The sequence below is a fragment of the Lissotriton vulgaris genome, unplaced genomic scaffold, assembly GCF_964263255.1.
Source record: "Lissotriton vulgaris unplaced genomic scaffold, aLisVul1.2 SCAFFOLD_2134, whole genome shotgun sequence".
NCBI lineage: Eukaryota > Metazoa > Chordata > Amphibia > Caudata > Salamandridae > Lissotriton > Lissotriton vulgaris.
The window spans coordinates 237976-263331 of record NW_028245013.1 but is presented as its reverse complement, the minus strand read 5'-3'; the positions used below and the strand labels follow the sequence as shown (position 1 = coordinate 263331).

The following is a 25356-nucleotide window of genomic DNA, read 5'->3' as shown; positions in this document are numbered from 1 at the left end:
GTGTTGGTGGTGGTAGTGGTAGTGGACGTGGTGGTGTTGGAGGTGGGTGTGGTGATGGTGGACATGGTGGTGGTGGACATGGTGGTGGTGGACATGGTGGTGGTGGACGTGGCGGTGATGGACGTGGTGGTGGTGGACATGGTGGTGGTGGATGTGGTGGTGGTTGACATGGTGGTGGTGGAGGTAGTGGTGGTGGACATGGTGGTGGTAGATAGAGTGAGGGAGATAGAAAGATAGATAAATAGAGTGAGGGCGACAGATAGGGTGAGGGCGACAGAGTGAGGGTGACAGATATAGTGAGGGCGATAGAAAGATAGAGTGAGGTGGCCTCATGGTGGACCTGGTGGTGGCGGTGGTGGACGTGGTGGTGGATTTGGTGAACATGGTGGTGGTGGTTGTGGTGGACGTGGTGGACGTGGTGGTGGTGGACGTGGTGGTGGTGGAGGTGGGTGTGGTGGTGGACATGGTGGTTGTGGACGTGGTCTTAGAGGTGGTGGTGGGTGTGGTGGTGGATTTGGTGGTGGACGCTGTGGTGGTGGATGTGGTGGTGGTTGACGTGGTGGTGGTAGACGTGGTGGTGAACATGGTGGTGGTGGACGTGGTGGACTTGGTGGTGGATGTGGCCATGGTGGTGGATGTGGTGGTGGACGTGGTGGTGGCGGTAGTGGACGTGGTGGTGGTGGAAGTGGGTGTGGTGGTGGATGTGGTAGTAGATGTGGTGGTGGTGGACATGGTGGTGGTGGACGTAGTGGTGGTGGACTTGGTGGATGTGGTGGTGGTGGAGGACGGTGGTGATGGAGGTGATGGTTGTGGATGTGGTGGACGTAGTGGTGGTGGATAAGGACGTGGTGGTGGATGTGGTGGTGTTGGTGGTGGACACGATGGTGGTGCATGTGGTGGTGGACGCGGTGGTGGTTGACGGGGTGGTGGTTGACGTGGTGGTGGTGGACATGGTGGTGGTGGACATGGTGGTGGTGGACGTGGCGGTGATGGACGTGGTGGTGGTGGACATGGTGGTGGTTGACATGGTGGTGGTGGATGTGGTGGTGGTTGACATGGTGGTGGTGGATGTGGGTGTGGTGGTGGACATTGTGCTGGTGGACATAGTGGTGGTGGACGTGGTATTGGTGGACGTGGTGGTTTTGGACATGGTGGTGGTGGACATGGTGGTGGTGGTAGTCGTAGTGGTGGTGGATGTGATGGTGGTGGGTGTGGTGGTAGTGGACGTGGTGGACATGGTGGAGGTGGATATGGTGGTGGGGCTGGGTGCTGTGGTAGTGGACGTGGTGGACATGGTAGTGATGGACGTGGTCGTGGTCGTGGTGGTGGTGGACATGGTGGTTTAACATGGTGGTGGTGGACGTTGTGGTGGTGGACTTGAAGGTGGACGATATGCTGGTGGTGGACCTATTTGTGGATGTGGTGGTGGACTTGGTGGTGGACGTGGTAGACATGGTGGTGGAATTCCTATAGCCCGACACCCAGGACATATTGTTTGGAGTCAAGGGCAACAAGTTTTAATTGTGTAAGTGTATTTTGTCAAGTAGGCCCAACCCCCTGCAGCACAAACCCTTTGGCTGTTAGTTTGCAGTAGCACATTAAGGGCCAGGGAAAGGCAATGCCTGAAGTAAAGTTATTTGTGTGCCTATGTTAATGCTGTTCAAACTTGTATTTATGGTTCATTAATTGAAAGCCTTTATTATTAGGGTGAGTGCTCAAAGTAAATGTAGGTTCTGATCGCACTACTGAAAGTGGTTACAGTATAAAAATGTGTACTCACAGTTTCAAAGTTTAGCAATATGAGGCTATGCATAATGCTCCCAGAATGCTCTCTGATTAGATGCAAATATTTGCAGAAGCTTGAGAGCAAGATTAAAGACTTTTTGCTTTCAATATAAAATGTTCCTAAAAAAATGAAAGTAGGAAAAAAAAAAATTTTGCCGAACTCCTGTGAAATTTCACGTACCGTTTCTTTGCAGCATCATTTAGTAAAATGTGTTGATGCATGCTAGTATTTTGCAAAAATATTCTTATTGGAAAATCAGTGTAACCAGTTTCAAAAAGATTATGAGAAACATAAAAATAAACAAGTATTGGCAAAGCCAGTTGGTCTGAAATTAGTGATCAGCTTTTTAGTTTTACCTATATGTTTTGGCATGGTTTTTGTAAAGCCTTCTTGATGTGAGAGCTGCCGGGCCCTCACCATAACAAGCCCTGGCAAAAGCAAAAAAAAATTAGTCTAAAAAAAGCACACACTGGCACATTAGTTACTGCTCTGAACAAAACTACTTTGTGTGCCAATATACTCCTTGTGAAAGAGCTTAATGCCGTCACTCACAGTGAAGCCAGCCGATACAGAGAGAAGGAGAGAAAATTTTAACAAACACTAAAGGCTGTGGTTAACGCCAGACCATATTAGGGGCCCTAATATTAAAGAAAGTCTCAAAAGTGCACCCATGGTATATGTCCTTGCATTAAATGTAGCTGTATGGCTTTCGTGAATTTACAAGAATTTATAGAAGTAGGGCAAGAAATGTACTCCTGGAAAATATTTGAAAACTGCAGTTTATCATGAGCACATATGCATGTGTAGATTTGCTTATGCGAAAACCCGAGTGTTTGCAAGGTAATTTTCCCATCAACCACTTTTTTCCCAACTCTGGAAGAAGGTTTACGTCTGCCATTGTCGGGAGTAAATTTCCAACATTTCTCTGTATGGAAACAGATCAGAGAAGGGTTGTTGAAAATCCTTAAAACATGCAAGTTAGTAGATTTACACAGACTTAAAGGGCATTCAAACCCTGGAACTATTGCTTACCACTAGCTTCAGTCCCAGTATGTAGATCTGCAGAAACGTGGCAACATAAAGGGATTGCTAGTATTCAAAAACTACTATGGTATATAAGTGCTCTTATATAATGAGATTGCTGCCATAATTTGTCGCCGATCCACATGGCACCAAAGGGACAAGTGGACTTTGTTACAGGACAAGTAGATTTATGAAGCAACTTGCCCCATGGACAAGTAGATAGCAAGAGCAACCGGTAGTGCCTTTTCTTCGCAAGCTGGGAACCGGAGAAGGGTTCCTGGGGGAACTCATTCATGATGAGGTAGATGGGAATCTTTGCTTACGCATTCCCTCCCTTCCCTCTAATCCTGAGACTTTTGCACAAAATGAAGAAGGAACCATGTTGCATTATTCTGATTCCACCGAAATGGCAGCGTCAACACTGGTTCATGGAACTTCTCGTTCTTTCCAAGTACAAGCCATTCCGCCTTTCCTTACAGCTGAATCTGCTATCAATGAGCGAAGGGCAGATTCTTCACCCTTGCCCAGCAACCATGCTTGGCTCCTGGACTCACAGATTTCCAGGAAGTAGAACTTCCTCAGGAATGCAGAGACATTCTAGACAACGCAAGAGCCCCTTCTGCATTGCGGACCTATGCCCTAAAATGGAAAAGATTCTGTCACTGGTGCTCTAATAATAATCTACATCCATTGGAATTTTCTCCTGATAAGGTGCAACCGTATTTGTTGTCACTCTCTAAGTCTGGTCTAAAATTTGCTTCGGTTAAATTGCATTTAGCCGCTATTTCTACATACAGAAGGTCTTCAGGGATGGCGTCACTTTGTTCTAATCGTCTCATTAAACAGTTCCTGAAGGGACTTTTCAGAACTTTCCCTCCTATTAAAGCTCCTCCTCCAGAATGGAGACTAAGGGCCTCATGTAGGTAAATAGTATTTACCGATTCGGTATTTACGAATCGGTAAATGCCACGTAGCTAAAAAATCGGTAAAAAATACTGAATCGTTAGGATTCGGTATTTACCGAATCGGTAATTACCGATTCAGTATTTGCTATTCATTCCTATGGGCCTGGAGGCCCTTAGGAATGAATGTCAATTACCGAATCGGTAAATACTGATTCGGTAAAATTGGGAAAAAGTCAAGGGTGGCAGGGTGTCAATTTGATACCCTGTTGTACCCCTGATTAGTGCTTGTGTGCACATGTGGCACACATACATGCCCTAAGGGCATGTATGTCTGTCACATGGCACAGGTGTAAATGCACATATTTGCATTTACATAGGAATTCGTTATTTACCACCAACTAATAGTTGGTGGTAAATAACGAATCCTTTAAGCCCAGAAGCACTGTTTGAACTGCTTCCTACATTTCATTTACCGATTCTATAAATACCGAATCGGTAAATGATGATTCGGTAAATACCGAATCGGTAAATACCGATTCGTTATTTACCGAATCTGTAAATGTGCCCCCTACATAGGAAAAGTCTATTACCGGTCGGTAACGGCCGTTACCGACCGTTACCGACCGGTAATAGCCTTCCTACATCTGGCCCTAAATGTAGTTCTACAGCAGCTCATGAAACATCCATTTAAGCCCATTCATAAGGCTGATATTAAATCTCTCTCATGGAAGACAGCTTTACTGTTGGCACTCACCTCTTCCAGAAGAGTCAGTGAGTTACAGGCATTCACTATACGACAACCATATTTGAAATTCACTAATGATTACGTCCTTTCGCGAACTAATCCCACATTCATACCTATTTCATTTCATCTCAATGAGCCTGTAGTGTTGCAGACATTCTTCCCCAATCCGTTGTCTGCGGCTGAGAAGTCATTGCATACTTTGGATGTCAAAAGATGCCTAAAGTTCTACATATCTCAAACTGTGTCCTTCAGAAAATCTGATCAGTTATTTCTCTCGTATGGTGGTCCCAAAAAAGAATCAGCTATCTCAAAAGATACCATCTCAAAGTGGATTGCCTCTGCTGTTCAGTTCTGCCATTGCAAAGCAGGCCATCCATTGTCAAGCAAGCCAAAAGCTCATTCTAAGAGGGCAGTGTCCTCTTCTACGGGATTGTTTGCTGGTGTGTCCTTGGACAAGATTTGCCGAGCCGCAACCTGGAAGAGTGTATATACTTCCACTCTGCATTATTGCTTGGATCTGGCAACAGAAGCTGAATCAGTAGTTGGACAAGCAGTACTACAAAACCTTTTTAGATAAGGTAAGCCTGGTGGCAAGAATGTGTTGTAACTAATGTTGTAAAAGTTCTCTATTTGATATGACCATTATTGTGTTATGAGTATGACTTGCTCTTTCTCACAATATAGAAATGTTTGTGAATGTTGCATTGGTTTGACATGGCATCTCTTGAACTTCTTATGATACCCACCATCCACTATGCATATGCGTGTTATTTACTGCTAGCTACCCAGATTCTAAGCATGTGAATCTATGAAAGAAACCCCAACACTGGATAAGAAAATAAGTTACTTACCTGTAACTTCAGTTATCCAGTGTTGGTATCTTTCATAGATTCCCATACGACCCACCCTCCTCCCCGTAGAGGCTTACCTTATCATAATGGTATACTATTATCACAAGTGTACGAAAATCTGAGGGTTTGCCTCTCTGTGAGGATGGTTCTAGAGGGTGCTGCTGCCTGATTGGCGGGTTTCCAAGTTGGTTCTTTTTACAAAAAGACTGAGATAGGCTATTGTAGTGACTTTTCCTTACACTGTAGCCTATGGTATAATGTTATTATGACTATAATGTATATGTTTTATTGTACCGCGAGACTCCCACCTCGTCGGCGGGGATGATTCTAACCATGTGAATCTATGAAAGATACCAATACTGGATAACTGAAGTTACAGGTAAGTCACTCGTTTTCTTTCAAAGGAAAAAATTTACATTTTTGTAATTCTTCAAAATGAAGATGAACCTGCCCTGAGTTTTGTAGATGTTAAAATTACATAGCACCTATACCCCATCCAAATTGTGAAATTCTAGACAACGCGCTCTTCCTTTACCTCAGCTCTCATGTCTGTCAAACCTATGGGTGTGTTGTGAGATGTTTCAGTTTGCAGTGTGTGCTGTACATGAAAATGCATTTTTTCATTACGCACTTTCTGTCCCTCCTTGAAATAGGGGGGCATTCTCGCTCACAGTTGCTCCTTGACCTACCATCAGGCTATTTGGACTTCAACATTGCATTGAGAAAGGTTATTGGTGTTGATGTGGACTGGATGTACAAACACTATTTTGCAGTAATGGTGCAGTTTAAAATAGTGCCCATGTGGGCCAACCATCCTGTGAGATTGGTTATTTGTTGCATTATAAATATATTGTGGCACTACAGACAAAGTTTCATTGCAACCCACTATTTCCCTAACACCATAACATTCCTGGTATTGCTCCCACTTTTTCTACTCCCACCCCAGGTTGTAGTACGTTCCTCCCACAAACATCTCAACACTAGCTGGAACCAAGGAAGAGCAGTGAATCCGTTTTGCCTTACATGAAGCATTGCACACCACATTCCTTTCTGGTGGGTCTCAAGACATTATAAGGACACGTTGCAGTTCCTAGACAAGAAACTGTAGTGAACACCAAAATCTCACTGAAGAGTGGAATGAGCCAAGGGACTGTAACCGATGCTGACCGCAGTCTAGGGATTGATCTCCCAGTCTCATGATAAGTTTCCTGACAAACCTTATGATTGCATAGCAGACAGTCTGAGAGCATGACCATATCATGACTGTGACATTGCAACCCACTGGCTGGAGTAGACTGACTTGTACTGCATCTGCCTCTGCCAAGAGCTGACATCACAGTCATGTTGATCTAGAGGTAGATCGAAGCCTGTACCTTCATGAATTCTGTTTGAGTACATGAAGTAGTACTACAGGAGTTCTACTGCACATGATAGCGAAGGTCTTTGCGAGTTGCTCTCCAGTGTGAATGCCTACCTGTGCAACAGAGTGGCACAAGTAGGTCTGGGAGTTTCAGATAGGAACATACAGGGGGACATCTGTTTACTTCAAAGTTACACCCTTGGAAAAGTCAGTTGTTGAAAGAGTAAGAAATAATAATTCGGGATGTGTGATGACCAAAACGTTTCTCTGCAAATGTTGCCAGCTTCTCTTAAAAACAGCAGGACATGACACTTCCATTCATTCTAACAGCCTATGTCAGCACATTATACTTGGTGATCAACTTTTCGAATGATTGAATTCATAAAGCACTGTGCATATGTGTATTATTTATTAATGATTGTACTACTAAGATAGAGGCTTGCACCTTATATTACAATGGCCAGTACTTATGCTTAAGAACTGTGTCATTTCTATAAAAGCAATGGTGTTTCTTTGGCGAAGATAAAAAGGTTACAACTGTACTTTGATATGTTGTTGAATTCACATTCCTTAAAATGCGTTGCTTTTCCGGAAGCACAATGCCAAGCGTTTCATGTTATTTGAAATTGCTGATGTGAAAAATAACGCGTTGAAAAATATTAAAGATGCTTTAGGTTTGCTGACACAGCATATCAATAACTTTTGTGTTTCATAGTTGGCTTGTTTTTTTTTAGACACTGTGAAGTATTATTTCACTGAAATAATGATCCAGCCATCTTGCAAAGACTTCACCATGCTGCCAAGGTATGCAAATCTACACATATGTTTTATATTACCAACTGATCAATGCTATTTACGTACAATGTCCACACTTGTGCACTTATCTTGTTTGACAGTCTGAAATTCTAAGAATCTGGCTGAAAAAAAGAAAATGTTAGCTGAGATTGGTTTTATCCTCTTCTATTTTTTCATATTCTCTCAAAGTAGGGAGATAGATATTGTTCTGTCTACTTGGCAGGAAAGTGTTCTATTCATTTAGAAGAAACTCTCTTTTTTTGTGAAATCAGTCATTTCCTACAGTGGGACGGTCCCATTTCGTTTTGGTTACCTTGTAGGCCGATCAACTATACATGACGTATTTTAAATGGTACAAGTCTGCAGGCCATTAGGCCGTTATAAGTATGCTATGAACTTAAAAATTTATCTGAAACAACAATAAAAACCCGTTTCTGAAACCCCTTCTCCCCCACCCCGTTAGTCAGCCAGACATATTGTACTATTCACATACCTTCCATATTAAACAAGTATGAAAGAAAAGTTCTGCTGGGCTATATCAGGACAACCAAGAAAATGCGAGAGCATAATTAAATCACCAAGGCTGTCAGAGAAAAGACAAGGTCTACAACTAGTCTGGGACACTCTCAGGGCTGCTGATTGATCAGTTTTACCCTTGAGTGCGAACAGGATAGTGTCCTATGAGTCTATCAATGGTCCCTTCGTGTTCCTTTTGCGTGTAGCCATGAGGATACCTGTCTCTGCTTTAGTTAATTTGACCATGTGTTTTAGCGGTTTATTCAAATCTGGGGGAGTCCTATTCTTCCATCCCATTTTATTTATTTATTTTTTTCAATTCAATAAGACTTTATTTCGGATATATTTCAATCCATAAAAGCACAAAAATTCAATAAACATTTCATAGTTAAAATCACAGTTTCTTAAGGACAAATAGTACAAATTTCATTAAAAACAGATAGAACAAATTTCATAAGTGAGTAAGTAGGCGAAATCATAATTAAAGTGCAAGTAGTACCGAATTTACAACAAGGTGCGTACGTTCGTCATCCTTCAGAGATATATAGTCACTCGTCTAGGCACTTTCTTATTTTCACAGTTAATTTTAAAAATTCTATCACCTGAAGAACACTGTCACCGTGCAAAAGCTGTAAATACATGAGTGCAGGTCTTATTTGATTAAAATTTAGTTTCTTTAAAAGGGTGACAAGATAGCGTTTTCGAGGGTATTCATAAAACCTACATAAAAATATAAAATGCAGCATATCCTGTGGAGACTTCCCGTCGCAGCCACAGGGAGCAGCAGTTTTGTTAAAAATGTCCGACTGTGGTCTGATTAAAAGGTGATGAAAGATATTAAACCTGAACCTCGTCAGCAGAAATTTTTCATGAGATGTAAAGGAGCATGTTAGGTATAATTCCATAGTATCACAAGTTCTTAACATGACATATTTCCTAACATTAGGTTTCAGGAGCTCAACCTCTTCTCTTTGGGCCCTTCTGTCCATATAAAAAGCCCGCTTAATTGCTGCCACATCACCCTTTACTATCTCACTTGGGTTTTCAAACAAATTCAAGCGTCCAAGCTTCAGGAAATGAGACTTCAGATATTTAAGCCAGTTCAAGTTCAAGTTCAGGAATTTGTATAGCGCACTACTCACCCAGAGGGTCTCAAGGCGCTTGGGGGAGGGGGTGCATTAATTATCGAATAGCCAGGTTTTAAGTTCCTTCCTGAAGGGAATGTGGTTCTGGGTAAGGCGGAGGTGAGTGGGGAGAGAATTCCAGGTTTTGGCCGCCAAGTAGGAGAAGGATCTTCCTCCCATGGTGGATCTATGGATGCGCGGAACTGCGGCGAGGGCTTGATTGGAGGATCTTAGTTGGCGGGCGGGTGTGTAGAAGGACAGTCGTGTGGCATTCGGGTCCTAGTTTGTAGAGGGCCTTGTGTGCGTGGGCGAGGAGACGAAACGTTATTCTCTTGTTGACGGGAAGCCAGTGGAGGTTTTTCAGGTGGCCGGTAATGTGAGCTTGGCGCGGGATGTCCAATATGAGTCTGGCTGATGCGTTTTGGATGCGTTGGAGTTTTTTCTGTAATTTGGCTGTGGTTCCGGCGTAGAGGGTGTTTCCATAGTCCAGTCGGATTGTGACCAGTGCGTGGGTGACAGTCTTTCTTGTTTCGGTGGGGATCCAACGAAAGATTTTTTTGAGCATACGAAGTACATTGAAGCAAGAGGATGAGACGGCGTTGACTTGTCTGATCATCGAGAGGGAGGAGTCTAGGATGAAGCCTAGGTTACGTGCGTGGTCTGTGGGTATGGGTGCCGTGCCCAGGGCCGATGGCCACCATGAGTCGTCCCAGGCAGAGCGGGATGATCCTAGGATGAGGACTTCCGTTTTGTCTGAGTTAAGTTTTAGGTGGCTGTTTTTCATCCATTCGGCTACTTCTTTCATGCCTTCATGAAGATTGGTTTTGGCGGTGTTAGGGTCTTTGGTAAGGGAAAGGATCAGCTGGGTGTCGTCAGCGTAAGAGATGATGTTAAGGTTGTGTTGTCGCGCGATGGATGCGAGGGGACTCATGTAAACGTTGAAGAGGGTGGGACTGAGTGATGATCCTTGTGGCACTCCGCAGATGACTTCGGTGGCCTCTGATTTGAATGGGGGAGTCGGACTCTCTGGGTTCTCCCGGCGAGGAACGAGATGATCCAGTTCAAGGCCTTTCCTTGTATGCCGATGTTGCTGAGGCGTTGTATGAGGGTGCTATGACAGCCTGTGTCGAAGGCGGCGGAGAGGTCGAGTAGGATGAGGGCAACTGTTTCTCCATTGTCCAGTAGTGTTCGGATGTCGTCTGTCGCTGCAATAAGGGCGGTTTCGGTGCTATGTTTGGCTCGAAAGCCGGACTGTGAGGAGTCTAGGGAGTTGTTGGATTCAAGGAAGGCGGCGAGCTGTCTAGTGACGGCTTTCTCAATGACTTTGGCAGGAAATGGGAGGAGGGAGATGGGGCGGTAGTTCTTAAGTTCAGAGGGGTCTGCTGTGGGTTTCTTCAAGAGGGCGTTAAGTTCGGCGTGTTTCCAGCTTTCTGGGAAGGTAGCGGAGTTGAAGGAGCAGTTGATGATATCACGAAGATGGGGTGCGATGATGGAGTCTGCTTTGTTGAAGATGTGGTGGGGACAGGGGTCGGTTGGCGAGCCTGAATGGATGGAGTTCATTAGGCGGATGGTGTCTTCAGTGGTGATTGGGTTCCAGGCGTTAAGGATGCTAGAGGGCGGTTTAGGTTCGGAGGTGGGTGGAGTGGACTGTTCTTTGGAAATGTTCTCAAAGCTGTTATGTATGTCGCCGATTTTGTTGTAGAAGAAAGAGGATAACGAGTCGCAGAGGTCTTGGGAGGGAGTAATGTCGTTTGAGGCTGCGGTGGGGTTGGTAAATTCTTTGACGATGTTGAATAGTTCTTTGCTGTTTTGGGCGTTGTTGTCGAGTCGATTCTTGAATGCTGATTTCTTGGTGGATCGGATCAGTTGGTGGTGTTTGCGGGTGGCTGTCTTGAAGGTGGTCAGGTTGTCAGTGGTTGGGTTTTTTCTCCATGTTTTCTCGAGAGTACTGCATAGTTTCTTGGATTTCTTAAGGTCCTCGTTGAACCAGGGGGCCTTTTTGCTACCCTGTTCGGTTTGGTGGTTTTTCAAGGGTGCTAGTTCGTCAGCGCTGTGAGTGATCCATTGTTTGAGTTTGGTGGCCGCTTGGTTTCAGTCCGAAGAGAGGGCGGGAGGGTTTTGTTTGAGCGATGTGAGGAGTTGGTCCGAGGTGATTTTGTTCCAGTTTCTTCGTGGAATAGGTTGTGGGGGGTTGTGGGTCGAGGTAGTTTTGTAGCTGAAGTGAACACAGCTGCGGTCCGTCCAATGGAGAGTTGTGGTGTGATCGAAGGAGATGTGCTTGCAGGAGGTGAAGGTTGGGTCGAGCGTGTTTCCGGCTATATGGGTGGGGGTGTCAACAAGTTGTTTGAGACCAAGATTAGCCAGGTTGTCCAGAAGGGTGGTGGTGTTGCTGTCGTTTTTCTTTTCCAGGTGGAAGTTGAGGTCTCCCAGTAGAATGTAGTTCTCGGAGGCGAGGGCATGTGGGCTGATGAATTCAGTGATGTCTTTGCTGAATTGTTTACGGGTTCCTGGTGGTCTGTAGATGAGGGTGCCTCTAAGTGTGGTCCTGGGGTCGGTGTGGATCTGAAAGTGGAGGTGTTCGGCAGTTGCAAGGTTATCGTCGAGGCTGGTCGTGATTCTGATGGTGTTCTTATGGACGATAGCGATGCCTCCTCCTGTTTGGTTGGTGCGATCTTTTCGGATGATCTTGTAGGCGTCCGGGATGGCTATGGCGATGTCGGGCGCAGAAGAGGCGTTCATCCAGGTTTCTGTAAGGAAGGCGATGTCCGGTGAAGCAGTGTCCAGTAGGTCCCAGAGTTCAGTGGCGTGTCTATGGACCGAGCGGGTGTTCAGCAGGATGCACTTCAGGTGGTTAGGGTCGGAGCTGTGTTTGGAGTTAGTGGATTTGGTGTGGGTCTTGATGCAGGCGAACTTGCAGGAGTGGCAGGTGAAGGGACCGTGGGTACGTCCTGGGGCAGCTTCGTAGCATTGTGGTGTGCGTCCGGGGTTAAAGGCTAGTAGGGTGGCGTCATACGTTATGCCGGATGGGTGCGGGTTGCCGGAGCCAAGGGGTCTGGCCCTGGGCGCGGTCCAGGCGCGGACGGGCGTAGACGGGCTTACCTTTGGCGCACCTTCGGCGCGCATGGGGCGTGACCGCTGCGCGTGGACGCTGCGCGTAGAAGCGTCGGTCATATGTGGATAGTGGAAGGGGAGGGGCGAGGGAGGGTCAGCTGGGAGGCGGGTGCGGGGTGGAGGGGACGGGCTCCGAGGCACAACAACAACAAAATGGCTACAGAAGCGAAACCGGAACCAGTTGGGGCCAACAACAGTGAAAGCTTTGTGGGCAGAGGCACAATCACAGTAATTTCAGCAGTTAATGCAACAGGTTCACAATTAAGGCGAGCGTTACGCGAGGCGGGTAATTTATGCTGTAATGAGGCAATGCAGGCGCTACTATGTAAAAAAAAGCTAACACGAGCAGCACGCTACGAAATGCAGGCAGCAGTACGATACCAAATGCAGGCAGCGGTGAGAGGAGCAATCTTTGGTAATGGCTCTATGTGAACAGCAGAACGATCGTAGCAAGGGCCAGTGTCTGTGCCAGGGCACACACATTGAGTTACCATGAGATACAAGGTCTTTCACTATCAAGTGGGTTAACGGAATGTCATGATTTAGCCATCATTTTACCCAACATGTCAGTGGTTTTAACCCAACTATATCGGATAGGTACTGACTTCCCAGCTCTTTGTGTACCGCCAGATTCGATGTACTGGCTGGGACGCAGAGCAGACGCTTTAAAAAGTTATTTTCAGTAACCTGTAACTGTTCGTCACTAACATAGCCCCATATCTCATTGCCATAAACTGCGGTAGCTATCGATTTAGCATTATAGAGTTTCATCATGGCGGTGTTTGGCTTTTTCCCCAGTTTGGTGGCAAAATTAAAGATAGAGGCATTTCCCCTTGTCATTTCCCCCTTCTTTCTTGCCACATGTGGGGCCCAACAGAGCTTTGTGTCAAATAAAACACCAAGATATGAAAATGTATGAGTGATGGGGATCAGGACATCATCTAGTTTGAAAATAAAATTCTTTTTTGATTGACGGCCAACATGCATTATATAAGATTTGGAGTTGTTGACCAGAAGGTCCCTATTAGTCATAAAGTTATTAAAAGCATTCAAAAGTGCCTGGAGACCCTTTTCCGTTCTTGAAATTAAAACCGCATCATCTGCGTATATAAGTACAGGAATACCCCGCCTGCCGACTCTAGGACAATCTGATTTTACCTCCTGTAGTACGGCATCTAAATCATTAATGTAAAAATTAAAAAGAAATGGGGCCAGGATGCAGCCCTGACGCACTCCCTTTTTAATGTTAAAATTTCCAGTGGTTTCCCCATTGGATGAGAACCTAACATTAGCTCTGGTATCACTGTGCAAATCCACCAAAAAGTCCACAATCCCTCTGCCTACACCTTTCTCCCTCATGGTCTGCCACAGCCTTCCTCTGTTAACACAGTCGAAGGCCGATGACAGATCCATGAAGGCGAGCTGGACGGCTCCCTTCTGTACAACAGTATATTTACTCAATATGAGAAACAGGTTAAGGCACTGTGTTATAGTAGAACAGCCTTCACAGAAGCCGTATTGGGAATTTGACATAATGTTATTATCAGCAGTCCAACGCTGCAGTAAGATTCTCCCCATAATCTTGACCAAAGACAGGGACAATAGTTGACAATCCCCAGGACACGGGACAGCCCAATATAGCGGCAGCATTAAATACAGCTACGAGAATGGGTGCCCAAAAATCTGGATCGGATTTATAAAGATCTGGTGGGATTCCATCAGGTCCGGGGGCTTTCTTTGCTGTAAGACCCTCTATGGCATCCAATACCTCGCTTTTATCAAATTTAATATTGCCTCCCCTAGCATAGGGAACAGCATCAACTGTTACAGGATCCGCTGAATAGTACAGTTTTTTAAAATGAAGTTCCCACTCCTCCTTAGTTATGCAGCAGTCAAGTCCGTCACTTGGTTCTTCTGCCAGGAAAGGTTTTTTAACTAATGCCCAAAATTTGGTGCTGCAATTCAAGGTGGAGGGTTCAAGTATTTCATCCCAGGCCTCTCTTCTTAAGAACTCCTTGCGGGATGCAATGACAACCTTATATTCCTTTCTGCACAGTTTTACATCCTCCCGATTCCTCGGGGTAGCTGACAAAGCAGACCTAAGTTTGCGTGCAGCTTTAGTACAATCGTGGCTAAACCACCTCGGACCCACTTTCTCCCGGTCCTTTTTGGGGACAGATAGTAATTCTGACACCTTCTCCGATAAGTTTTGATAAGCAACTAGAACCTGCCAGGGATCTCCCCCCTCAAGAGTACAATTTTTGATATCCTCAGTGCAACTTTCAGCAATGTTTTTATAGAGAATATCCGGGGAGACCATTGACCATTTGAGTCGCCTCCTCCCATCTGTTGTTCCCAGCCTACCTATGCTCGTGCACTGGTTTGCCTTTTTTACCCAGGATCCTTTTAAGCAGATTGTTAGAGGGTTATGGTCACTGAGTTCACTAAAGGCAATGCTGAACGAATCTAGGAAGGTCTGCATCGTCAGAGAGACTAGCATATGATCTATGAAGGTGCCCCTACCATGCCCTTTGAAAGTAGGAATATCAAAACATTTTAACGGGTCCCTGAGTGTCATAGCCAATGAGAGGTCAGAGTTATTCAACAGGTCATAACATAGTTCCCCCTCCTCAGTATGTTCCATGTGGAGACCCCCATACGTTCACAATGCAACTCTGTTAAGCATTTCTTCAGTGGATCACCACAAGGGTGCACATTAAAATCCCCCATGATCATGAGGTTATGGCCAAGATCTTTCGAGAAAGTAGTAACAAAAGAATTTAGTATAGAAATTTGATTAGTGCCTGCACTATCATGAATAGCATTATAAAAATTCACCAAGCCAACCCGACAATTTTCTCCAGATAGAACTAGGCCCATCACGCCTGTATGCTGTGATTCAATTCTACGTACCTTACATGATATTAAAATGGAAACAAAAATTACGAGTCCCCCCTTTGGCCTGCCCCTTATCGATGGTGTGGCTGGCACATAGAAGGCCTTCTAGAAAGAGATCACACCCCACCACCCACGTTTCTTGTAGGCAGATGATCTTAAATTGCTTTATATAGTTAACCCAATTTTCATCAGTCATTTTGGCAGCCAGGCCTGCAATATTCCAACAAACAACATAACATCCAGATGCTATAACCTGTGGGTTCTCTGTGTGTATAGATTCACCTGAAGCCACAGTGCCCTGAGCCGCAGGTACCTCCCGTCAATCACACATCTCAAGTCCAGACAGAACTTCGTACCTGTTCTGTGTGTTAACATTAGACCCATGCTGATAGCGTCCAACACTATTAATCCTGTTATAAGTATCATTCATACTACCAGAGCCATAGGGATTGGTGATGTTATATATGAATTGTACGTCCCTAACTGGTGTCTGTGGTTCAAACACCCACCTAGTTAGCCTTTGTTGGGGTGTGGGTTTGCACAAATGTGCGTAGAAGTATCCCAGTGGGCGCACACAAATACTGCTCTTGTTATAAACTAGTGAGGAAGCTCTCCAAAGGAAAGTTGCCACATGCTGGGGATGTTTAAAATTTACAACAATGCAATCCCCACTGCCCGTCTTTTTAGAAGGTCCTACCCAGTTCACCCGCCTTACTGCCATTATCTGTTCTGAATAAGAAATGGGAAAACCACCATTTTTATTAAGCCACGCCACTGTCTTATTTTTCAATTATGCATGAGATTCATCATAAGGTGAGGCCGGGTGGGTACCACAAGGTGGAACATTGGTCAATACTGCCACAAACGGTGCACAATCAGGTGGTAGATTCAGGTATCGATTATACCTGGGGGGTCTAGGGGCTGTACCACTTCATGGGGCTATATTGGGTTGTGTCAATGGAACAGCTGCCACTGGTCGACTGGTATATTTAATGCCTCATTCCCAGTGGTAGCTGCTGCAACAGTATTCCCCGTGTTCAAATGGTCTTTAGCTTTCACCACACCTTGCCCTTTTCCACCCGCCTTAGCGCTACCATTAATTGGTGCAGTCAGGTGTGTAGATAGCAGGCCGCCCAGCCTGGCCACTTCCGTGACCAGGGTCTCAATCTTGTTGGTTAGTGGTTTAATTAACTCCTCTATCTTCATTGTTAGTTTTGCTTCTAGATTTTTAATGAGAGAAGCAAACTGATCAGAATTCAGATTAAGACCAATGCCATTATTTCCTGTAAACACAAAGGGGGCTATGGCAGGGCTGTGAGCTTCTTTCCTGTCCTTTTTTTTATCGTTAGCGTTGTGCCTCCCCCCCCCCCGTTTTTGATGTGCTGTCCTACAGGTTCGCATCGGCCTGATAACAGGCGGAGCTTCATTTATTACACCTATTTCCTCGCTTAACAGGGCGTGTTGGTCTGAGTGAACCTCGACACTCACTGTAATGGGCATTGGTGGTTCTACTATGGTAACACCACTCATATTTGCCTCAGCGTCTATAGTCATTCTAGTGGGAGACAGTTCTGGCAGGTCCACTATCGGAGTGCCCTTCCCTAAAGAGGCGCGTCTTTCATTATTTATCTGATTAACTTTCTTAACCAAATAGTTATCCAATGTAGCGGGACCCAATACTGGTTTATCGCTTTTGGATTTAGACATATTAGATAACTGTGGTGCAAAGTATAAACTCAGGTAAAACCACTACTTACTCATATGAAATATAGCAAAATATGAAATAAAGTCTCACGTGATTAATACACAGTAGAGGTCCAGTTAAAATGATATAGGGCCCCTGGCCCAGTCCAGTCTCCTCAGGCCTCTGAGGGCCACAGAGGGCCCGCCCTTTGCCCGGGCTTAGCCTGGCGCGTCCCACGGGACGAGGGGCTGACGTTGCCTTTATGCGCCTCTTGGCGCTGTTGCTGTGTCACTGGTGGGAGGGGCCCGGCGGAGCCAAGCCCGGCCGGGATGCAGGCGGAGCAAGGCCCGGCCCTTAGCTGTTGGTGCTGCGCGTTGCGGCGGAGCGGAGCCTGGCTGCGGAACTGGCGCTGCCTTTATGCGCCTCCTGGCGGTGTTGCTGCGTCACTGGTGGGAGGGGCCCGGCGGAGCCAAGCCCGGCCGGGATGCAGGCAGAGCAAGGCCCGGCCCTTAGCTGTTGGTGCTGCGCGTTGCGGCGGAGCGGAGCCCGGCCGTGACAAACAGGTTCCTCAATCACCCCCACAAGACTCGGAACTGGCGCTGCCTTTATGCGCCTCCTGGCGCTGTTGCTGCGTCACTGGTGGGAGGGGCCCGGCGGAGCCAAGCCCGGCCTTGATGCAGGCGGAGCAAGACCCGGCCCTTAGCTGTTGGTGCTGCGCGTTGCGGCGGAGCGGAGCCCGGCCGTGACAAACAGGTTCCTCAATCACCCCCATCCTATTAATTTGTTCCTCTTGGCTATTATCAGTGCCAGAGCAATGAATTTTCAGACCTGTTGAAGTGGCTCAGTCCACGGTACTGGCCCGACAGACATTGTAAAGGTGATTAGGGATAAAACAAACTCTCTAATCTCCTGTACTGTTCCCTTTCTCTCAACTAAGAATTCCTGAATGTTACACCACTTTCATACCATATGGTAAACATTAGCTTGTGACTGGTGACACCTGGGGCATGAATCACTTTCCCCCAATGCATCTTTGCAAAATGGGATGGAGAATAGATAGGTTTGGTAAGTATAATTTATTTTGGTGAACTTGAACTGGGTATTCCTGTTCACAGTCTTCAGACTCTGTAGTATGTTTTCCCAAGTACCCTCCGGCAACCTGCACTTCATTGTGGTCTCCCAGATCAGCCTGGATCATCTGCTGTATCCATGGGGAGAGACAGTAATTATGAGCCTAAAAGAAAGACTGAATGTTTGTAGTTCCCCAAAGTGAGAAAGTCAGAATGCATGAAGTAGGAGGTTCGTCAGGAGCATCGGGCGAGGTCGCTTTCGCTGCTACCAGCAGCACTGCATGGGCCATAACCTGGCCAGCATTTAAACCGGAGTGATTGCTTTTGTAATTAAAACCTTACTCAAAAAAGGGGGGGGACTTTGGGGCTTTTTAAAGAGGTCCAGCAAAATTGCCCTGTCAGATCCTTAAAGCTAATGTGGATGCTGTTACTCTAATTGTGGTGCCTAGTTAATAGAGATGAGTAGACCAACCACCAGCCAGGAGGTGGTGGTGGTGGAGGAGTACTCAGAGGAAGAGGGATTCGGAAGGGATCCCGCTCTTGCGGAACTAGGGTCCTCACACACCCAGCAAGCTAGGTGTCATGCTTCATCATCTGGACCTGCTCCTCATTGGGTCGGCTCTGCAATACCCAACGGGCACCCGCGAAGGGGCTCTTTGTTGGAGATCTTTTGTTCCTTAGCCGTATGATGAAGTGGGGGGGTGTAGCCCGTGAAAGTGTAGATACAGTGAAGTGCAGTGAGTGCGTTAAAAAGGGTTAGATATTCCAAATAATATTTTATTCCGGTTGGTAATCTACCCCGTTAAAAACGTGTAGAGTGGCAGCTCCCCTGATGTGGGGGTTCAGTTGAAGCTATCATCATCTTGTGAGGTCAACATGTTTCTTGCCTAATGGTTGCTCAATACCGTGACAATTCCACAGGACCTAATATGTGAAACTTAAAATCTTCACTCAATGGTTCAGCTAATCGCTAATTACCACAGAAAAACACTACATCAAATTTCTCCAGTAGTGCTGTTCGATGACCTAAAGAAAACAATATGAAAAGTGTACATAAGTTCTGTACAATATCGTCAACATCACTGTTGTTGTTGCATGTTGGTCACACCAAACCAAAAACAAAAGACGAGGGAGGGCCCTAGGGGAGTCTGTATTTATAGACCTGCTTGTGTCTTGTCCCCCAACTGAACAATGTACCACACGAAAGATACCAAGGGTCTAATCTGATTCTGTCAATGGTTGGAACCTATTTGTGGTATCCCAAATCACACATACCAAGAGGTTATATAAAAAGTTGCAAAGGAGAAGAGAAAAGAGCACGAAATTGAAAATAAGGGAAAAGTGTACCCATCAGCCTACATAGTAGCGGAACTTCGTCATCTGGGTTGTTGTTGTCGGTTGGTATCCGATAAGCTCTTCCACAGGAGAACACCTGAGGCTAGCTAATCTTAGACCCACCGGTTGAACCATCAACCAAAAAGGAAGGATGAGAGTTATAAGGCTGTAGGGGCAAGTTGCAGTGCTTAGAAAATGTGAAAAGGTGTAAACAAAACAGATATAGTGGTGATGTAAAAATGCCTGTCTCGATGTCTCAAGAAAATTTATTAAGTGGGCCCATCAAGACGGCATGATTAAAAGCAGAGTGGAAATAGTATGTAAAGAATTACTATTCACCATGAATGTTAGTTGGTCAGATGGGGTTATTTGAAAAGTAAGTCTTTCTGATGTCATTTTATAACAAGTAGAAAAACTCCTATTTGATATTAGAGACATCTAACCTCTTCGTTTGCACAAAGAGTAATTCCTTGCACAAACTTTCTGCAGATGAAAGAATATAGTTAGACAGTTTAAAATTAGTGATGGTCAGAAGGGTCTTGTTAATTGTTGTGGACCCCCTTTGTAAAAATGTGTCTGGCATTTTTCAAGTGGGATGTAGTACTATTGGCCTGACCCTTCCTCCTTTCCCGCTCTCGGTTCATTCCTAAATAAGGCTGATTGTGGGTTTGCCCGCCAGCAGGTCCTGCCATAAGATTCAGAAAAAAATATTTCTTCTGTCTGCTCCAGGGTCTGTATGCAGGAGTGGTACTAATGTGCTGCTGGATTTAAAATCAGTTCAGTAAATATGAGTAGGAGCATTCATTTTTGTAGTTTTGAATACCTTTCTGAATCTTCTTTGTTTTCAAATTTAGGGATTGTTTTTTTCAATTTCTCCACGGCTCTGTTTTATGGTGTAGGTTCTCCTTTATAAGTCGGAGTGGATGAGATGCAGTTTCCCTCAAAATGACTGCTTTGAAACAGAGTAACCTCGACGAAAATGGCATATTTGGTGCATGGTGTGAACTCCCCAGAATTGTGTTCTTTATATTAGGTGTAGGTTTCCCCAAAATGTCTGCCTCGAAACAGGGTGCATGCTTCCCCAAAAAAATCCTCATTCCAGATTGTGGACTCCCTAAAAGTGCAGGGTTTTTTGGGGTTGCATATTCACTGGAGAAGGTGAGAACAGAGGAGTGGGGGGACCCTGCTGCAACGGGTTTGAGATGACTCAAACCACTTTAATGTAAAGTCCTTTGATTGAAGTTGTTTACCCTCTACTTATGAAGCCTCATGTGTAACTTTGGTGCATTCATATGCACTATGGTGCAAACATACCTCGCTATATAAAATTGTTATGTCACAGGTACGTTGCACCCTAGTTTTAGCAGTAGGGTAGTGAAATCTAGAGGGTAACTGGTAAATTCAGTTGACATTCCCTGTGCCAACTTTAGGGTGTTGCGTCCGGTGCCACCGCACTGGGTGCCTAGTTCAGCAACGTGACATTTGCGCTTTGACTAGTTAGTCTAATTTGTGTGAGATCTCTTTCCCTTTTGAAAAATCTCGTACTAGACGAGAGGAGGGAGAAAGTGGGGGAAGCCCGATCTCACTCAGATTATTTTGCAGAGATAAATTAAATGCAACCTTTTTGTTGAGACCGATGCCCTTAGGTTTCGGAGGAAGGGATATGGATGACTTCGAAGGTTCCCGGAACATTTTGCGATTCCAGTTGTCTGCCACATGGCACTTCGGTGCAATCCCTTTTCGACTGAATTCCTTGTAAAGCTTGCATCCCCGCCCCCTCACCTTGAGGTGCCATATTCCAGCGGTACTGCAAGTGTCCAGTAAACTTCATCCACAGGGAACTAAACGGGGGCAAGGAATACAAACCATATATTGTAGTACTAGAGGAGGGATATAAGAAGAAGCATCAGTGTATGCAAGGAAGAAGCCAGGCAGCTCATGGCCTAGGAGACAGTCGGTAGATGGGAGGCAGGGGGGCCTGCATGGCTGGAGGAGGGAGGGTGGGGGATATGGGCCTTGCTCTCCTGTGCCGCATGGAGAAGCTGCATGCAAACTGCAATATGTTTTTTTCTGAAACGTTCTTCATTCTAAGGTTGCTAAAGTGTGTTTATTTGGGGAGTAATAATATCTTTTTAGTACAGATCACCACTGTGTTATGTTTTAAATCCCGAGTTTGTGTTTGTCCAGACCAAGCACTCTTAACTTACAGTGCCCACCAGTATGGATGGTAGGCCTCCTACACCTTGAAGCCCTCCGTGTCCTATGTGTAGAGAGCCATCCGGGCCCTTTACTACATTGTGTCCATTTCCACGCATCCACACACCCCTCGGGGCGGGCTTGACCCGAGGGGATCAATATACGGTCGGTGTCTTCTGGTCTCGAGTGTGAAGCAATTGTCTGGTGTGTCTAATTTAAGCGCTGCTGAACCTGACCTGGGCCCGCGCGCTACATTGGCGACGAGGCCGGTCCCACCGCATCCAGCTCCTGCCGAGTGCGTGCGGTGCCCACCTGCGCTGCCCTGCACATTTCTGCTGCCGAGTGACTTCCTGCGGGAGCTTGCGGAGCCCACCCGCGCAGCTCAGCTCCGGCCGGCAACTGCTCATCTCTGCCGCACGAGGCCTCTGCTGCCGCATTGCCTACCCCGTTGTCTGAGCCTGTCTGCTTGCGCCCACCCACGCGTCACCCTGCCCAATGGGAGCACATTCAGCCGGCAGCGCTCGCTCGGGCAGCCTGCTCTGTGGGGTAATTGCCCGTTGCCCCCCTCGTGCGGAACGCGTCCTGAAGAGGAGTCCGCCTATGTACCTGCTGCCTCCGGTGCTGTGCGTCTGCCTGCAGGCCTGCCCCGTTTCCTGCACCTGCTCCTTGAAGGCAAGGCCCCGGGACTGAGCTGCCTCTTTCACTGCCTACACCAGCCCTGACGCGCATAATCCCGCCCCATTGCTGCTGCAGCTAGTGTGCACAGGGTTCCATGAGGTGACCAGGGGTCATGGGGAGGACGGGGATAGTTACCTGAGTGCGCCTCACTGCAGGCCCACACCCCTGGAAGTCTACTGATTGGGGGTGGAAGGCTCAGTGGAAGTGGAGAAAGAGAGAGCCAAACCAATCGAGGGCAGATGGTGGGAAAAGGAAGCAAAGTGGAAGACTAACCAGAAGAAAAGGGTGGAGGTACAGTGCATCAGGGCACACGGACACCTATGACACCCACACCCCACTCCACCACGAAGAAGGAAGCACCAGAGGGCACATCACCTCACACGCACACAAGTGTAGAGGCGGAGCAGTTAGTGGCACGTGGCCACAAGCGAGCACGTGCACCCAGCCACCGAGGCTAATACAGAGGACACACCCTCGCGCAAGTGCTCCAGAACACAGCTACCATGAGCAACCCGCCGGCAGCCGGCGCTGCTGTCCAGCAGGTGGGAATAACCCACGTGGGGAGGCCAATGCACCTTCCCCAGGACACTATCACACGGCGTTTGCGCCTCTGGCCCCTTCAGTGAAGCCTCAGACCCTGCCACAGCGGCGCCAAGATGGAAAGCATGGGTTGGATGGCTAAACCACTACTTCCAGGGGACAAGGGAGACCGATGGCACTGTCCTCATCTACTGGTCACTCCTCATCTACTATGGAGGTGTGAAAATCTATGACCTCTTCAAGACTCTCCCCAACACGGGAAATGACGACTACGAAGCAGCAGTCTCTCTGGACGACCCGCCGCCAATAACGAAAGACCAACCACAGGAACAACGTCCAATGTATGAGGATGAGGACGAGGAAGTGTTTGTGGTGTTGTACGTCAGCAGAACAGGCGCTCGTCGAAGGCCACCTCCCATGCGCTCTGTCTCCGTCGAAGGCACTGATGTACAAGCCCTCTTTGACACTGGTGCATCTGTCAATATGATGGACTCAGAACAGTATGACCGCCTGTCACGTGACCCCCACTTGCACCGTCCACAGCCCGAATCTACACGTATGGAGGGACTGACCCGCTTCCTCTCCTTGGCGTCATCCACACCACCGTCGCCAGCGGAAGCTACTCCAACGAGGCGAGGTTCCACATCACCGAGGGTAAAAAGGGAACTCTACTCAGCTGCCACATGGCTGAGGACCTAGGACTTGTCTTCTTCGCCAACCAGATCCATGACTCCCACCCGGAAGCGATGCTGAAGGAGTTTCCGGCTCTCTTCAAAGGACTGGAGAAGCTCAAAGGCAAGAGGTTCAATCTCCACATTGACCCTTCGGTACGACCTGTGGCCCTCAGGCACCGACGGGTGCTTTTCAACCTACGCTCGCAAGTTGAGGAGGAGCTGAGAAAGCTCGAAGAACTAGATGTGATCGAGAAGGTCTCTGGCCCCACTCTGTGGGTGTCCCTGCTGGTCGTGGCGCCCAAACCCAAACAACCAGGAGCCATTCGGCTCTGTGTCGACATGAGGCTGCCAAATACCGCTGTGAAGAGAGAACGTCACATCACCCCCACAATGGACGACATCGTGGTGGACCTAAATGGGGCGAAGTGGTTCTCCAAGCTAGACCTGAACGCCGGCTACCATCAGCTGGAACTGGAGCCCGAGAGCAGGTATATCACCACCTTCTCGACGCACGTTGGCCTCCGAAGGTACAAGAGGCTCAGCTTCGGAGTATCATCAGCCGCCGAGGTCTTCCAAAATGCCATCTGGGAAGCACTGTCGGGCTGCATGGGGTGATCAACCTCAGTGATGATATACTTGTGTTCTCAAACATGCTCGAGGAACATCACTCTCCCCTCCGAGCCACTCTGAAGAGGTTGACAGACTGCGGGCTGACTCTGCACAAATCCGAGTGTTTGTTTTATCAGGAGAGCGTCGACTTCTTTGGATACACGTTCACCCGAGAAGGGCTCCTGGTGGACCCGAAGAAAGCTGAAGCCATTTGAGCGGTCAGCACACCACGAAACCCCACCGAAGTGAGGAGTTTCCTCGGCATGGCTAGGTACTGTGGGCGCTTCATCCCCAATTTAGTAGCCATGTCGGAGCCTCTACGGGTCCTTACACGCCATGATCACAAGTGGGAGTGGACTCCGGGGGCCAACAAAGCGTTCCAAGACATCAAAGCAGGGTTGCTGGACAAGACAGTAATGGCCTACTTCCACCCAACGACGACGAGAGAAACTGGTCGTCGACTCCATCCCTGTGCGCCTGGGAGCGGTCCTCCTTCAAAAAAGGGACCGGTTTCATGTCGTGACCGATCACAAACCGTTGCTCCCACTGTTTGCAGGCTCATCCCAACTAGCACCCCCGAGGATTGAACGTTGGGCAGTTCAGTTGCAAGCATACAATTTCAAAGTGATCTATAGTCCAGGGACCCACAACCCTGCTGACTATCTGTCTCGTCACCCAGAGTCCACGATGCCATTGCACCTGCCGGCGGACGCCTGCTACACCGAAGCTTTTGTCAACATGGTGTCGCAAGGGGCGTGTCCAACGGCTATGACACTTGAAGAGATTGGTCGGGCCTCTCAGGAAGATCCCACTCTCTCCCGAGTGAGAGGAGCGCTGGAGAACAATGGACGGGCCCATTTCATGGACGGAGCCCACTTCCTTCGGCCGGAGGTCAGCCATGCCCGCCAACAACTATGGCAGGTCCGCAATGAACTCAGTGTGGGGGTAGAAGGAGTTGTCTTGAGAACACACCTGATAGTGGTTCCGGAGAGTTTGCAGAGATGGATCCTCACACTGGCACACGTCGGCCATCAAGGAATGGCGAAGACCAAGGCCAGGTTGCGGGACAAGGTCTGGTTCCCAGCGATGGACTCCATGATGGAGGAGATGGTAAGACAGTGCCACGCCTGCACGATCACCGGAGGAGAACCCGCGCCAGCACCCGTGATCATGGACACACCTCAGCCTGGACTTTGGGAGCTTCCCAGATGGACGTCACATTCTGGTCATGGTTGACTCATTCTCGAAGTTCCCCATCGTCGAAGTGGTGTCGTCGACAGCTTTCCCCCCATGTGAAAAGGGTCCTGGACAGGACCTTCGCAATGATGGGACTACCGGTAGAGGTTAAGTCCGACAATGGACCCCCTTCCAGGGGCTAGAGTTTCAGGAGTATCTTAAAAACCAAGCAATTCGCCATCAGAAGATCACCCCGCTATGGCCACAAGCGAACGGGAAA

The 25356-nt window shown here is 47.4% G+C and overlaps 1 protein-coding gene across 1 annotated transcript in view; it reads left to right on the top strand.

The window, feature by feature from the left end:
- Positions 1-25356, top strand: part of UBE3D (ubiquitin protein ligase E3D) — a 196563-nt gene that overhangs the window by 10214 nt on the left and 160993 nt on the right. The window contains exon 4 of the mRNA XM_086948984.1: positions 7405-7474. Within this exon, the coding sequence (XP_086805110.1) occupies positions 7405-7474 (70 nt within the window). The remainder of the gene's footprint in view (positions 1-7404; positions 7475-25356) is intronic.